Raw genomic sequence first — 15,384 nt, 5'->3', positions numbered from 1 at the left:
GGTGCGTTTTCGTATTAACAGACATGAGACCATGATTCAGAGTACAATCTCTCACTAAGTGCAAATAACAACTATTACTGTTCAACGACTTGGATGAGGCCAATGTTGTCAATATTGTCCGTTACATTGCTTCCAGATCAGAGACCAGAAATGGAAACTAGCGAGCATTGGTTTGAGTCCTGGCACTATATCAAGTATGCTCTTCTCCTCAATCTCTTCTCTCCTTGTTCCAAAGGATAACTTTATCAGTATGCCTTACCTGACCTGCGTTGGTTCGTACATCGCTGGCGAACGGGTATATATGGTCTAGCCCGACATACCTAAAACTTTCCTGACGATATTAAAACAACATGTACTACACTGTACAATTTTCGTATAATGTATCTGAAAACATTTTTTAAATTTTACTAGAAATTACCAACTTAAAATTATCTGTTAGAGTAAGGACTTTCCCAAAAAACTATGCGTACTAGTGGCTATAAAAGAATGTATAACAGAATGCTATGTACTCTCATCAACCCAATGTGCCTTCTTGAATATAAATAAATAAATAAATAAATACTACAGAAGCACCAATACAGGCATTTTCGACCCGGAACACTATGACTCAAGACTACGAAATCCATCAGTCCACTTCCGCTGAATGACACAATCCAGCCATGGTAAAAACATTTCCACTACAACACCAGTGAGTTAACCATCCAAGGAGCTGAGACAATGTTACGGACCCGAGCCCAGCGTCCGAGCACGGAGCAGTGACGACCGCGCCATCTGTGGGTCAGCTCCCGAAACCCCCTCCAAATGGACGACGCCATCAAGTGAGGACGAGAAATACCAGCCACAAGGGCTAGTTTCCCGTCCTGATCAGCTCATAACACTGCCGCTGCTGACCTCTGGTGAGGTGACGCTTAGACAGCAACGCCATCTATGGAGTGGATAGGTGGGCGTTTGTGTCTAAGCCTGTGAGGTGCCCTAGAGTGTCCCTATTACTGATGACGTGTCTAATTACAGAGTCGACCTGGGACTGCTGTAATGAACGTTGGATCAGTCTACCCAAGGCAGCCGTCTTGTCACCAAGTATTTGCTGCAGCAACTGTGAGTCACCCCCCGGATGAACACTGTGGTGTTAGCCTGTCCGTGACGTGGCAGCTGAGGGATTGTCGTACCCGGGACTGACTGGTGGAGACGCTTAACCACTGGGGTGTTGTGGCGAGGAGAGTGGTCTGTGGGATCACACGAGGCTCCTGACTAGGGCTCGCTACCCTAGTATCGGTCGTGGAGTGGCCTAACCAGCGTTGCTGATTGGAACCTGCCAGCTACCGGCTGGACTTGTGGTTGATGGCCTCCACGACGGTGCCCCCAGTGGAACTGTGATTTGGCTGGCCTGTGGCCAGGGTAGACTCAAGAGAATCGAAGGATCCGTCGTGAGGCCCCAAGAGGACCAAGAGCTTAGCATCGTAGAGCACCGTGAACGTCCAGAGTCTTCAGAGGAAGACTACTTTGTATATTATAGTGTTTATTCCTCCCCCTTGTGATAATCTTTATATTATTTATGGTGACGGTAATAATTATATTATTAAGTTTTTGCCTTTGTCTCCCTTCCCCTTTTATTTTACTTGCGTTACGGATCACATCCCTTGAAAGCCACTACTAGCTTGGGGCCGGATACTCTACCTCTAACATCATCAGAGAAAGAACCCGGTTGCGACCCGAGAGGGCCGTAACAAACAGAGGACCAACAGCAACACCTGCTGAAGGAGGCGACGAAGTCACTCACCCTGGTGTGGACAAGAATGTCTGAGCCATCTATAGTCTGCTTGTCAGTGGTGGAGTTGACCTCGAGGTGGGTGTCGGTCGCCAAGAAGATCTCGTGGCTGTCCTTGCCATCTCCACTATCAGAGTCGTTTTTCGCGGCCGGAGAGTCACTGTCATCGATGGTATCGTTTCCGCCACCAGAGGCACTGTCATCGATGGTGTCGTTCTTACCACCTGAGTCACTGTCATCAACGGTGTCGTTCTTACCACCAGAGTCACTGCCATCAACGGTGTCATTCTTACTACCAGAGTCACTGCCATCAACGGTGTCATTCTTACCACCAGAGTCACTGTCATCAACGGTGTCATTCTTACCACCAGAGTCACTGTCATCAACGGTGTCGTTCTTACCACCAGAGTCACTGCCATCAACGGTGTCATTCTTACCACCAGAGTCACTGTCATCAACGGTGTCATTCTTACCACCAGAGTCACTGTCATCAACGGTGTCGTTCTTACCACCAGAGTCACTGTCATCAACGGTGTCATTCTTACCACCAGAGGCACTGTCATCAACGGTGTCGTTCTTACCACCAGAGTCACTGTCATCAACGGTGTCATTCTTACCACCAGAGTCACTGTCATCAACGGTGTCGTTCTTACCACCAGAGTCACTGCCATCAACGGTGTCATTCTTACCACCAGAGTCACTGTCATCAACGGTGTCATTCTTACCACCAGAGTCACTGTCATCAACGGTGTCGTTCTTACCACCAGAGTCACTGTCATCAACGGTGTCATTCTTACCACCAGAGTCACTGTCATCAACGGTGTCGTTCTTACCACCAGAGTCACTGTCATCAACGGTGTCATTCTTACCACCAGAGGCACTGTCATCAACGGTGTCGTTCTTACCACCAGAGTCACTGTCATCAACGGTGTCATTCTTACCACCAGAGTCACTGTCATCAACGGTGTCATTCTTACCACCAGAGTCACTGCCATCAACGGTGTCGTTCTTGCCACCAGAGTCACTGCCATCAACGGTGTCATTCTTACCACCAGAGTCACTGCCATCAACGGTGTCGTTCTTGCCACCAGAGTCACTGCCATCAACGGTGTCATTCTTACCACCAGGCGACGAAGATTGGTCTGTCATCGATGCGGTCGCTCTTACCTTCCTCGTCAAGGACGGACTGTTGGTGTCATTCTTACCACCAGAGTCACTGTCATCAACGGTGTCATTCTTACCACCAGAGCCACTGTCATCAACGGTATCGTTCTTACCACCAGAGTCACTGTCATCAACGGTGTCGTTCTTACCACCAGAGTCACTGTCATCAACGGTGTCATTCTTACCACCAGAGTCACTGTCATCAACGGTGTCGTTCTTACCACCAGAGTCACTGTCATCAACGGTGTCATTCTTACCACCAGAGTCACTGTCATCAACGGTGTCGTTCTTACCACCAGAGGCACTGTCATCGATGGTGTCGTTCTTACCACCAGAGTCACTGTCATCAACGGTGTCATTCTTACCACCAGAGTCACTGTCATCGATGGTGTCGTTCTTACCACCAGAGTCACTGTCATCAACGGTGTCATTCTTACCACCGGAGCCACTGTCATCGATGGTGTCGTTCTTACCACCGGAGGCACTGTCATCAATGGTGTCGTTCTTACCACCGGAGGCACTGTCATCGATGGTGTCGTTCTTACCACCGGAGCCACTGTCATCGATGGTGTCGTTCTTACCACCAGAGTCACTGTCATCGATGGTGTCATTCTTACCACCAGAGTCACTGTCATCAATAGTGTCATTCTTACCACCAGAGTCACTGTCATCGATGGTGTCGTTCTTACCACCAGAGTCACTGTCATCAATGGTGTCGTTCCTGCCACCAAAGTCACTGTCATCGATGGTATCGTTCTTATCATCAAAGTCACTGATGATACCACCATACCTGATGGGAAAATATATATATTATAGTTTTTGCAGTGAAAATGACATATGAATTTTCTTTATAGAACCACATTGAACACATAATAGCTATTAATGTTGTAAAACATGTATAATAATCATGATTTTATTGAGAATAGTAACCACTATTTTGTTGAAAATGTATTTTTTTTACCTTAATTTAGATTTTATGGCATGTAAATATGAAATACAAAGGTGTCCATATTATATGAGGTTGAGCGACACATGGGAAAAATATTTAATAAATAAAAAGTAAACATCAACAACTTATTCACTTATAAATGCATGTTGGAAATTACCAACAGTTTCATACATTTTTTGTATTTTTATACAACCTTTGTATTAACCACAAGTAGTTACTAAAATCACTAACTTGTAGATTTAATCATCATCATGATTTATATTAAACATATTGCCAGATTCTTCCTAGTCAGAGTGACGACGTGAGGAACGACAGGCAGAAACATTAATTCTTTCCACATTTAGTTGGATTTATAACAGAGTTCAGTTTATCATTTCTTTTACAAAAAATAGTTACTCTCTAATAAGTTTAATTGCGTAGCATACTACTGCTTACTGGAACTTCTTTATTTAGTTGATATTAAACATTCTAGAGGAAATTCTTTTATTTCACTTTAATTTCCTCGATTAGCTGTGTGACTTTAATAACCCAATTTATGTTACGCAAAGTTATATTTTAACACAGAAGGATTATATGTGACATCAATACCATCTCTTCTTTCCTTAGTAAATTCTGATATATATAAATCCGTTTATGCTCGACATGTCTATCGAGAGCAGCGCATGCGCAATCGGGAAGAGGAAGAAGACGCGAGAATGTCGCCCGCCAACACGTGACTCAGACGCCATTAACAGCGCTCAATGGAGATCTGCGTTTCAATCTTGCTAACAGTTTGTATTTCAGTTTGCTAACAGTTTGTATTTCACACCCACGACTAGTAGAGTGGTGCCACGTCACTTGACACATCACGGCAGTGTCCTAGGAACTAATAATTATTCCAACCCACAAGTAACGTCATATCACGGCAGCTGAGGACGAGGGATCTGGAATCGTTCCTACATTTATCGTTCGTAATCGTTCCTGTTACCTAGCAGTAAAATAGGTACCTGGGTGTTAGTCAGCTGTCACGGGCTGCTTCCTGGGGGTGGAGGCCAGGCCGAGGACCAGGCCGTGGGGACACTAAAAAAAAAAAAAGCCTCGAAATCATCTCAAGATACATCAGCGGACACTCGGCCCGGCAACTAATAATTTTCTAAACTCTGATATTGTGCACATGTTTAAATTTAGACTAGTTGTCATTAGGCTGTGTGATTAACAACAATATCCAGTACGTTGAATCTCCAAATTTATTCCGCCTTTTATTGGAATATAAATTGCATAGTTATTTACTCAAGATTTCTGCAGTAATAATTACATTCTGTACGAAGATATTTCGTAATTCAAGATGTACTTGTAGTTACCAATTAGTGGAATTCTACAATGTAATTGCCTTCCAACTCCGGATCCACGACAACCAAAGTATTAGGCTTCTCTACCTGCACGTGCAACAATTTGCGTGGGGCAAAACGTCATCTTTGGATCGTGACAACAAATTACGCCTTTCTAGAATTTACAGCTAAGCTGACTTGATATCTAGTAGTGTAGTATTAGATACGCAAATATTTTGTTACATGAATGATTTCCTCTTAAATCACCATTTACTTGCCATTTAGGAAATCATATTATTTACTAACAATTTTCTATTTGATTTATGTATGAACTATAATTTAAGTTTATGTATATACATTTCTTTCTAATGAACGAACCAGCATCAGATTAGAGGTGCTAGAACTTAATTGTATCCTAGCACTTGAACCCCCCATTTTTGTGCAAGTGAATTTGACTCCCTTTACATAAAAAATACAGTTTCACTAAGATCCATAGGACACTAGTTCTTGGTATCAGTTTAATCCATTGTCTCATTTTGTTTTCCACTTTTTCTCAAAAAGTGGTGGTCCTTCACAGCTATCGAATTATTTTATTTTAATTACAAATTATTGGAGTCAGATTTTCCCACAATGCATAGGCATGACGTAATTGAATATGAAATAACCAAGTAATAGTTCAAAAGTAAGTGCTACTTTAGGCAATATAATTTAACATGATACACACGATGAAATTAATCGTAATGAACACGGGGTGAAGAGGCTTGGAAATAGCCTCTTAAGTTATACTGCAAGTGTACACTTATGTTTACTACATCACTACATAGAGATAAAACGCTTTAAAAGGACGGACAACCAGCTGGGATGTGAAGACGGACTACCAGCTGGGATATGAGGAGAGACTACCAGCTGGCATATGAGGACGGGCTTCCAGCTGGGATATGAGGGCGGACTACCAGCTGGGATACGAGGACGGACTACCAGATGGGATAAATGGACAGACTACCAGCTGGGATATAAGAACAGACTACTAGCTGGGATATGAAGATGGACTACCAGCTGGGATTTGCGGACGGACTACCAGCTGGGATACGAGGACGAAATACCAGTTAGGATATGAGGACGGAATATCAGCTTGAATATGAGTATGGACTACCAGCTGGGATATGAAGATGGACTACCAGCTGGGGAATTGAACAAACAGTCCCGTGTTTGTGCCGGAACATGAACGGCCATTTGTAGAACCATGTTGCGACTCATTTATTAATTTATGTTTTTCAAGATGGAGACGAATTGTATTTGCAATTATTGATTCAAGTAATTTTCCCACAATAGACGTTAGGCTAATTGGCCGATAGTTTGACGCAAGTGATCTATCTCCTTTCTTAAAAATTGGTACCACATTAGCTACCTTCCATGACTCTGGCACTCTGCCTGACTCCATTGATTTATTAAATATGGTAGACAGTGGCTCGGAAAGCTCCTCTTTGCATTCTTTAAGCACCCAGGCTGAAGAACAACACCAGGTGTCTTGTTACTAACGCTTTGATTAATAAATCCCAGTGTCCTATTTGCCTTATTCCAAACATTCATGCATTAATCCTTTGGTTTTAAATTCTTGCTAATCATAATTCCCAGATCCCTTTTGCAATCCGACTTCGCAATCTCAACACCATCTAGCTCGTATCTTGTAACTCTTTCATCATTATCTAGCCTCAGAAACTGTTTAAATTAGAAACTGGACTTGTGATCGGCCTCGAGCCCATTGTTGATGTGAGGATGTGCATTGAATTTTGTAACTAGCTCATCACAATTGTAACTTGCTTAGCTAAATGAATTGTGGAGTTCAGTCACTGAGCCCATTATATATATGTGCCTCTGTATCCCTTTCCCCTACCGCCCACAGGATTGGTATGTGGTGCATAATAAATGAACAAAACTAACTCATCATAACCCCCAGATGCTTTGAGAGAGCAATATTCAATGCTCAACACGTCCTCGATTCACGTCCATTACATCCAGCGGTCGACCCCGTAGTCACATTCATATATTTTAACATGCTGTTCATTCAAAACGCGAATTTTCTCAAATAGAAATTAATATTATTATATATTACCATATTGTGCATATATAGGCATAGGGTAGGATAAGTGTTTAGGTTCTGTTGGCGATTATTTGTAGAACGTGGGTGGAGGATTTACAACCTCCACAGATCTCCAATATCATCTATTGATTCTGGTAATGGCTCAAAAGGGCCACCACTTACAGGCTATTCATGCCCGTGCCACCTTTTTGGTGGCTTAATCTTGATCAATCAATCATCAAGCATTTACAGCATCGTGGTTCGAACAAAATTCGTCAGTGAAACACTTGTTCCGGAAGTGTTTGAAAGAAATCAATTGTGAGTCGTGTGTAAACCGTTTTTCATTCATATACAGGGGGTTTGGCGGGTGCTTGGAATCACTTTTGAGTCTTGTTTGGAGGACAGGCTGTTAATGCTGTGTGAGTGAGTTAGTTAAGTACTGAGTGAGTGAGTTAGTTAAGTACTGAGTGAGAGAGAATAGTTATGAGGGAACGATTAAGGGAGACATTGGGAGCAACCGAGGGAGGTACTGCACACGTCTCCACTCATCTGGGACGTCACAGTGTCCTCCGCCGCCAGTATCAACACAGTGGCCATTTTGTGTTTCACATCGAAAGTTTTCTCGTAAGTGAACACTTATATTTTTTTAGATTATTAGTACAAATACCACCAGTACCACCAACACCACCACCACCACCACCACCACCAGTACCACAACCACCACCACCAGTACCACCACCACCAGTACCCACATCACCACCAGTACCCACACCACTAACAGTACCCACACCACCACCACCACATGTACCCACACTACCACCAGTGTAGTGTGGGTACCACAGTGTAGTGTGGGCACACCACCACCACCACATGTACCCACACTACCACCAGTGTAGTGTGGGTACCACAGTGTAGTGTGGGTACCACAGTGTAGTGTGGGTACCACAGTGTAGTGTGGGCACACCACCACCACCACATGTACCCACACTACCACCAGTGTAGTGTGAGCACACCACCACCACCACATGTACCCACACTACCACCAGTGTAGTGTGGGTACCACAGTGTAGTGTGGGCACACCACCACCACCATCAGTACCCCACACCACTACCAGTACCCATACCACCACCACCACCACCACCACCACCAGTACCCACACTACCACCACCACCAGTACCCACAAGTCCATAGAATTACCAAAATCTACCCAAATAAACCCAAATACCCCAAATCCTCCTAGCATTACGTAAGTAATGAAGAAATATGGTATATGTACTTACTGTAATGTTGGTGCTGAATGCAGAGCATGAACAAACCCGTTTTTACTCCGAAATAACCTAATTTTATAACGAAATTAGAAGTAAATATGTAGCAGGTGACGCCGTAGGAAGTCGACGGTCCAAGCGACAATATTGTGGAGCGACTTATCCAAGTTATATGGTCGCCTGGAGAGTGTTTGCTGGCATATCAGTCTCCATTACACAGTGATCCAGTCATCGCACTTCTTTGCTCAAATTGTCGCAAATTTAATTGATGATATTAACAAGTAGATTGGGTATTTGTAATATCTTTCATAAATAGCTACAAAACATTTATTATTTATAAAAATACGTGTCTGGAATATAAATCGACTCCTTTTGTTATATAGATACTAATGTTATTCGTTGGTATCCATTCGCTACTTAAACTACTCCTGTCCTTTTCGTTTATAGAACATCGAACCCTACACACTCTCTGATATTGCTTAATTAATATAAATTCACAATTAAAGCTTATATATGTATATATGTTCTCAGAAAAGCAGAGATAAAATAGTTTTTGTGAACCCATCAGAGATTATACCTTATTATAAAGGAAAGATATTCATATTTCAAACAAGGTTTCTTTTCCGACGCTCTCCTTATCGATGGCAACTTTGACCTTTCGAAGATTAATGTCAATTTAATCTTGATATTGTAATAAACGAAGTTCTTTATGTCATCACAAAGACAGAAATATAAGCTGCATGTTTATACTTTGGCATAAATATAACTGAAGTGAAAATGAAGATACATGGCATTTTATAGTTACTTGACAGCTAACTCAAGGAGTATGAAGGCTTGCATGCAAGCCAATCAATTGTGAAATTCATTTGCATATATGAAAAGTATCATTAAATGTCTATATGTCAGAATATAGACAGAAGTAGACGATAATGTGGCTACATTTCAAGGGAAATATATCATAAAGAAAAGCCAAGATATGGTTAAATAAATAGCCAATACCACACCATCGCTGGTGTCCGGACACATGAAAACTGCCAATGCATCAGTGTCCAGCCAGGCGGACGATACAAGCTTCACAAATCCGATAAATTATGTAATTGGCAGATGCGTTGATAAACGTTAATCTTTTATATTTGATTGAAAATACATTTATAAGCTTATAAAGTTACACTGATACCTTAACTGTATTTTATCATCATTATATACAGACAGAAAATAACATAAAGTTGTAGGCACTTTAATACACAAAACAGCAGTAAAGATATACGTATGTTAATTATGACACAGGATCACATCTTAAGAACGTAATTATAAACCATAATACAGTATTATAATTATAATTAATTCATTGTGTTGGGGGACAGGAAGCCAGAGTATATTCATATAGTTAGGCTTTTTATCAAGGTCATCCTTACTTTTGAATTACTGACCCCGCCCAGGATATGCAGCCCCACAACAAGCTGACTAGCTCCTGAGTATCTACTTACTGCTAGGTAAACAGTTGCAGTAGGTGAAAGGAAATGTACCCAACCATTTCTGTCCTTCCCAGAATTCGAACACAGAATTCTCAATTGTGCGTCGAGAACGAACACAACTGTACTACTGGGACTCTTATATATAAGATGATATGTTCTATATCATCAGAAAATCGGAAATATGCAATATATTTTCAAATATTTGTCAATAAAGTATTTATTTTGGAAACAGAGGTGTATTTTAGTTACCCAAATACAGAGCATGAATATCATAGACTCATCACGTGAGTGGTAGTTTATTGTGCACCGCATATTAATCCTGTGAGTCTTTGTTTACGAGCACCCCATACTCATCCTCTGTGTGGTAATTTATTGTGCAACCCATACTCATCCTGTTACCAGTAGTTTGTGCATCCCATACTAATCCTGTGACCTGTAGTTTATTGTGCAACCCATACTCATCCTGTTACCAGTAGTTTGTGCAAACCCATATCCATCCTGTGACCTGTATTTTATTGGGCAACCCATACTTATCCTGTGAATGATACTTTATTGTGCACCTCATACTCATCCTGTGAATCATATTACATTGTGCAACCCATTCTCGTCGTGAGAATCTTTGTTTACTGTGCTCTCCATACTCACCTTCTGCGTGATAGTTTCTTGTGTAACCCATACTTATCCTGTGAGTGGTAGTTCATTGTGTATCCAATGCTCTTCCTGTGAGTGGTAGCTCATTGTGCACCTCATACTCATCCTGTGAGGGATATAACATTGTGCAACCCTTTCTCTCCATGTGAATCTTTGTTAACTGTTCTCTCCATACTCATCCTCTGCTCGATAGTTTCTCGTGCCACCCATACTCCTGTGAGTTGTAGTTCACTGTGTCCCCTATACACATCCCGTGAGTGGTAGTTCATTTGCACTTCATACTCATCATCAGATAGTGTATTTTATCAGCATGGTAATATAAATTAAGAATTAAGGCTTACCTGGATTATGGACCCATAATCAAAATAAGAGCTATCATTAATTATCATGACAAACAGCCTAGGCTCCACTTCCACCTTCGACAAGCTGCCACCGGCGATGGGTATAGTTTATTATACACTCCTGCACCCCCAGCCCTGGGAAGGGGGCATTGGAATGTCGACATGTGAACCAATATCCCCCCTCCTCCTGTTAATAATAATACTAATAATAATGAAAGTTATATAATAATAATATTAATAATAATAGTGGAAACTTACTGTAATGCCCTTGAATGAATGTGAAGGAAAGACCCAATAAATGTGTAAGTGTATTAAAAACAAATTTTCGGGTATAACCTTTATTCTTTCTCAATGTGTTGTATACAGTGATCTGATTATACCCATTCATTACCAACTCCCTTTCTTGGAAGAATGCCATATATGATCGTGATTTTTCCCTTGATCCTAACGGAGAGGAAGGAACCTAACAGGGGAATGGGAGATGAAGTCTTTCATGAAACGGACAGAGAGAAAGATCTTGGAGTTGATATCACGCCAAACCTGTCTCCTGTCTCCTGCAAGGCTTGCTAACATCAGCACTGCCTTCAGAAAACAGTGCCAGGAATCAGAGTCTCGTATACTACATATGTAAGACCAATCCTGGAGTATGCGGCCCCCAACATGGAGCCCATACCATGTCAAGCCCAAGACGAAGCAAAAAGAAAGTTCAGAGGTATGCCACTAGGCTGGTCCCAGAACTAAGGCATGAGTTACAAGGATAAAGATAAAGGTAGATAAAGAACAATTATTTAACACGAGTGGTTCTCCAACAATGGGACACAGGTGGAAATTGAGAACTCAAATGAGCAACAGATATATTATTCCATTGCGTCGGGGACAGGCAGCCCGAGTAAATCTATCAGAGGTTACCCTCTAAGCTAGCTTATATTTTTTAGATAGGAGAAAATGGATATTTTGGCCTTAGAAAATTTCAGGGGTGTGCATGGGTGTGCACAAAAAGCTATCTCTCCTAGTATCTGTAGTTGAGCTGATCAGACGTAGAAGCTGCTGTTCCGGCCAGAGCACGGGCCTATTCCCGTCTACATCAAAATTCCCCTAGCTGAAGGGATTCTACGCCGCTCCACGATTGCCGTTGCAGAATCCGGTAATCGCAGGGCTCCGTCAGAAGTCATATAACGAAGATACGAGAGTAAAATCTCAACCGACACATGCGTTACCTACAGGCGCAACTGGACTGTGCAAAGTAATCGTGTATCATTGGCCTGTGTATGAGCGATCCGTCATTTTATTGCTCAGTAAACTATGAGAAAGGAATCGGGAAATGTGAATCCAAGTGTTTGAGTGAAGATCGTGCTTTAATCTTCAAACTGTGGGAGTTGTGGATTGCTGAATTTTGTCCAGATCGTGATCGTCCCAGGCGCCATCACGTGGTGCCCCTAAGGATATTCCAGCGTGCATTCAGTCAGCCTTTAACAAAAATCATGCTAGTGTATAAACTGGTGTATATTGTGAGCACGCTTTCCCAGTTTATTGGTGTGGGGAGCTAAGCCATTTTCGTCCTTTGTGTCGCGCGGCTACCTCACCTCAGCTGCCGCCTTGGGTCCAGGCAGCCATGCTCACCTCATACCTCACCCGCACTGCCTGAGGTGGAGCCTCAGCCACACCACACCCAGCCGCACCTCATCCATCCTTGCTCGCACTCGCTCTGCTGTCTCCTGTGTCTACAATCAACAGCCTGGGGACTAGTGAAATGTGAATGGTAATGAAATGGTGTGTCATATCGGTATAATTAACGTGAGCACTCAAACCATAGTGTTCTCTGTATCTTTCGTATGTGAAAATTCCTAGTGTTAATTTTATCAACCGTTCGGTTGTTTGTTCTCCATAATCCCTCTACGGGACCGAATTCGATCCCCCGAGGAAGCACGGTGGGTAGAGGCCTACTAGAGTTATTCTGTGTGATTACTGAAGCCGGACCTTAAGTGTGCTTTGTCATCTTACACTACATTACCACACATTTAGACACAGATTGTGTCTAAATAACTCTAAATAACTTGTGTCTAAATAACGTGAATACACACGATTGTGTGTATTATTGTGTTTAGTGTGGTTTCAATATTATACCACTGTGAGAGAGTGTGTCTCTCAAGATTCTCCCACAGCTGACTAGAATGGCTCATTGCAGTGCACAGTGCACTGACTTCGTGCACATGGTCCTATTTCTGTTAACCCTGGATAGTGACCTGGCATGTTGGATATCTCCAGAATGCCCACTTAACCAGGAACACTTTCATAATACGGAGGCCGCCGTATGTCCAGGCAGGAAGTAGATACAGGGAGTTAAGCATACTTGCCACCAAGGGTCAGTGAGTACATTGGGTGGTGCAGCGTGAGAGTAGTGGGGAGACGCCAATGACCATCTGACCTCTGGGGTCAATCGGCGCGATGGAGAATAACAGCTATGACGTGGTCGTGACGTGTTCATGACGTCACTTCTACTGATCATCGAACGGTTATTATGATTGGTTCCCGCCCATTTGCTTCAATGCTATTGGTCAAATTGTAACTCTTTTTGTGTTGTGTGCCTCGAGATGCCTGGCAGCCCTTGTAGAGTATTCACGTGAGGAAGACCTTACCCAGAGGACGTGTAGCTGTTCTGTCTATCGGCCAATAGACTGAACACTGTCTATTCCTCACCGTCAAGTTAGCTCAGCGTCTTTGTGATATACCCCACACTCGCCCAGAATCACGAGTGTGAATATATTGTTCAGCAGCCTAAAATGACAAATCTCCAGAGCAAAACAGACTGGTATCAGGTAACCCCTGGTGATAAAGATCGTTGTGAGTGACTTAGAGTGAACCAAGGCAGTGCCGCCGCCTAAGTAATCTGTGTGTGACTTTACCACAGTGTACCTGTACCACAGTGTACAGTGTAGTGCATGGTACCATATAACCTGCAGCCGCCAGCCGCCCTCACTGTACCACGTGACGTCACCACCCTTACTCACTGCCAGTACCAAGAGTGTGTGCGTGAGTCTGTACGCCCTACTGCGAGTACCCTCCGTGTCTACGAGCGAAACCAGCTGTCAGGCCACCTACGAGTTTTTGTGTAAATGTGTCTGAGTGAGTGAGTGAGAAAGGAAAGGTACCTTATCTGGAAGTACAAGATCTTGTCATTGTTTTATTGTGTCTGTGTTGATCTGAGGGATCAACCACAGTTCTCACCTTCTCATACCTGTCACAGGTTATAGGTGAATCGACGGTGAATGCGTGTTATCTGTGTGGTATCACGGCATTTCACTCGTCTGTGAATGTGAGCTTCACATACACCATACATTTAGTTATTGTGTGACAATATTATTGTGCATGTTATTGCCTGTCCCATTGACAGTGTATTTGTGATTTATTGAATATCATCATTACCCGAGTATTCGATTGGAACTCTTGTGATCCCTTTGCATACCGGCAGTTAGGTTGCCGTGTTAATGATTGGCTGTCAACTGTGTTAAGTTAGGTGTTTCTCCACAAGTGGATACGAGTCGATTAGCCAGACGACAAGAGTCTCGCTAATGCAACCATAGCCTTTCTGACGCTAATCTAAAGTAAATCAAGCACCCTTTATATTAGTGATTAAGTTAGTAATAAACTACTGTTAAGCTTTATGCGGTGTGCCCGTTGAACCATTTCTGAATACTGCCAATCCATTACTCAAGCCTTCAGCTCCAAGTGTCTGCAACACCGAGTTGCCTATTAATCACTAAACTATAAATGTGATGAGGACCCTAGGAGTCCCTTAAAGTGTTAAATCATTGAGGAGATTCCAACGATCAACGTGGACCAGGACCAGGTGAGGCTAGTCTGAGAAGAGACCCTCAAGGACTCTAACTCGACCTTGCTCCCAGGCCCTGTACGGTTGCTCTCGTATTTTCTATTCTGCTAATTCCGACAGCTTCGTAAAGCGTCTGCCACATGTACATTGGCGACGTACGCATTGCAGTCGTGAAAGCAAAAAAGAAAACCCCCACAACCACTATTGTGTTTGTTCAACCCATTTCCATGTCGTTCTCTTCTGTACTTCCAGGGGGACGTGCTGTAATTAACAAGATTATTGTTTGTATTCATTATTGTTTAATTGACACGTGTGTCAGTGTGTTGTGTTCATTAGTGTGTACTATTTTGAGTCGATCTTTGTGACCAGGTGTGGTTTGACTTGGTGTCATTATTGTGTACAGTTGTGTTGGTCTCAGTGACCTGGTGGTTTGACTCGGTGTCATTATTGTATACTATTTGTGTTGGTCTACGGTCTACGCGAACCCTGCGTTATGTAACTCAGTGTTCATTTATCTTGAGAAGACAGTGTACTCAGTGTTCATTTATCTTGAGAAG

General features: G+C 42.7%; 1 protein-coding gene across 1 annotated transcript in view; it reads right to left on the bottom strand.

Moving 5' to 3' along the window:
- Positions 1-15,384, bottom strand: part of LOC123770076 (dentin sialophosphoprotein-like) — a 190,693-nt gene that overhangs the window by 24,839 nt on the left and 150,470 nt on the right. The window contains exon 3 of the mRNA XM_069301501.1: positions 1,778-3,719. Within this exon, the coding sequence (XP_069157602.1) occupies positions 1,778-3,719 (1,942 nt within the window). The remainder of the gene's footprint in view (positions 1-1,777; positions 3,720-15,384) is intronic.

This window comes from Procambarus clarkii, chromosome 45 (genome assembly GCF_040958095.1).
Source record: "Procambarus clarkii isolate CNS0578487 chromosome 45, FALCON_Pclarkii_2.0, whole genome shotgun sequence".
NCBI lineage: Eukaryota > Metazoa > Arthropoda > Malacostraca > Decapoda > Cambaridae > Procambarus > Procambarus clarkii.
Note: the sequence above shows the minus strand (reverse complement) of the source record. Positions and strands in the feature narration are given on the sequence as shown.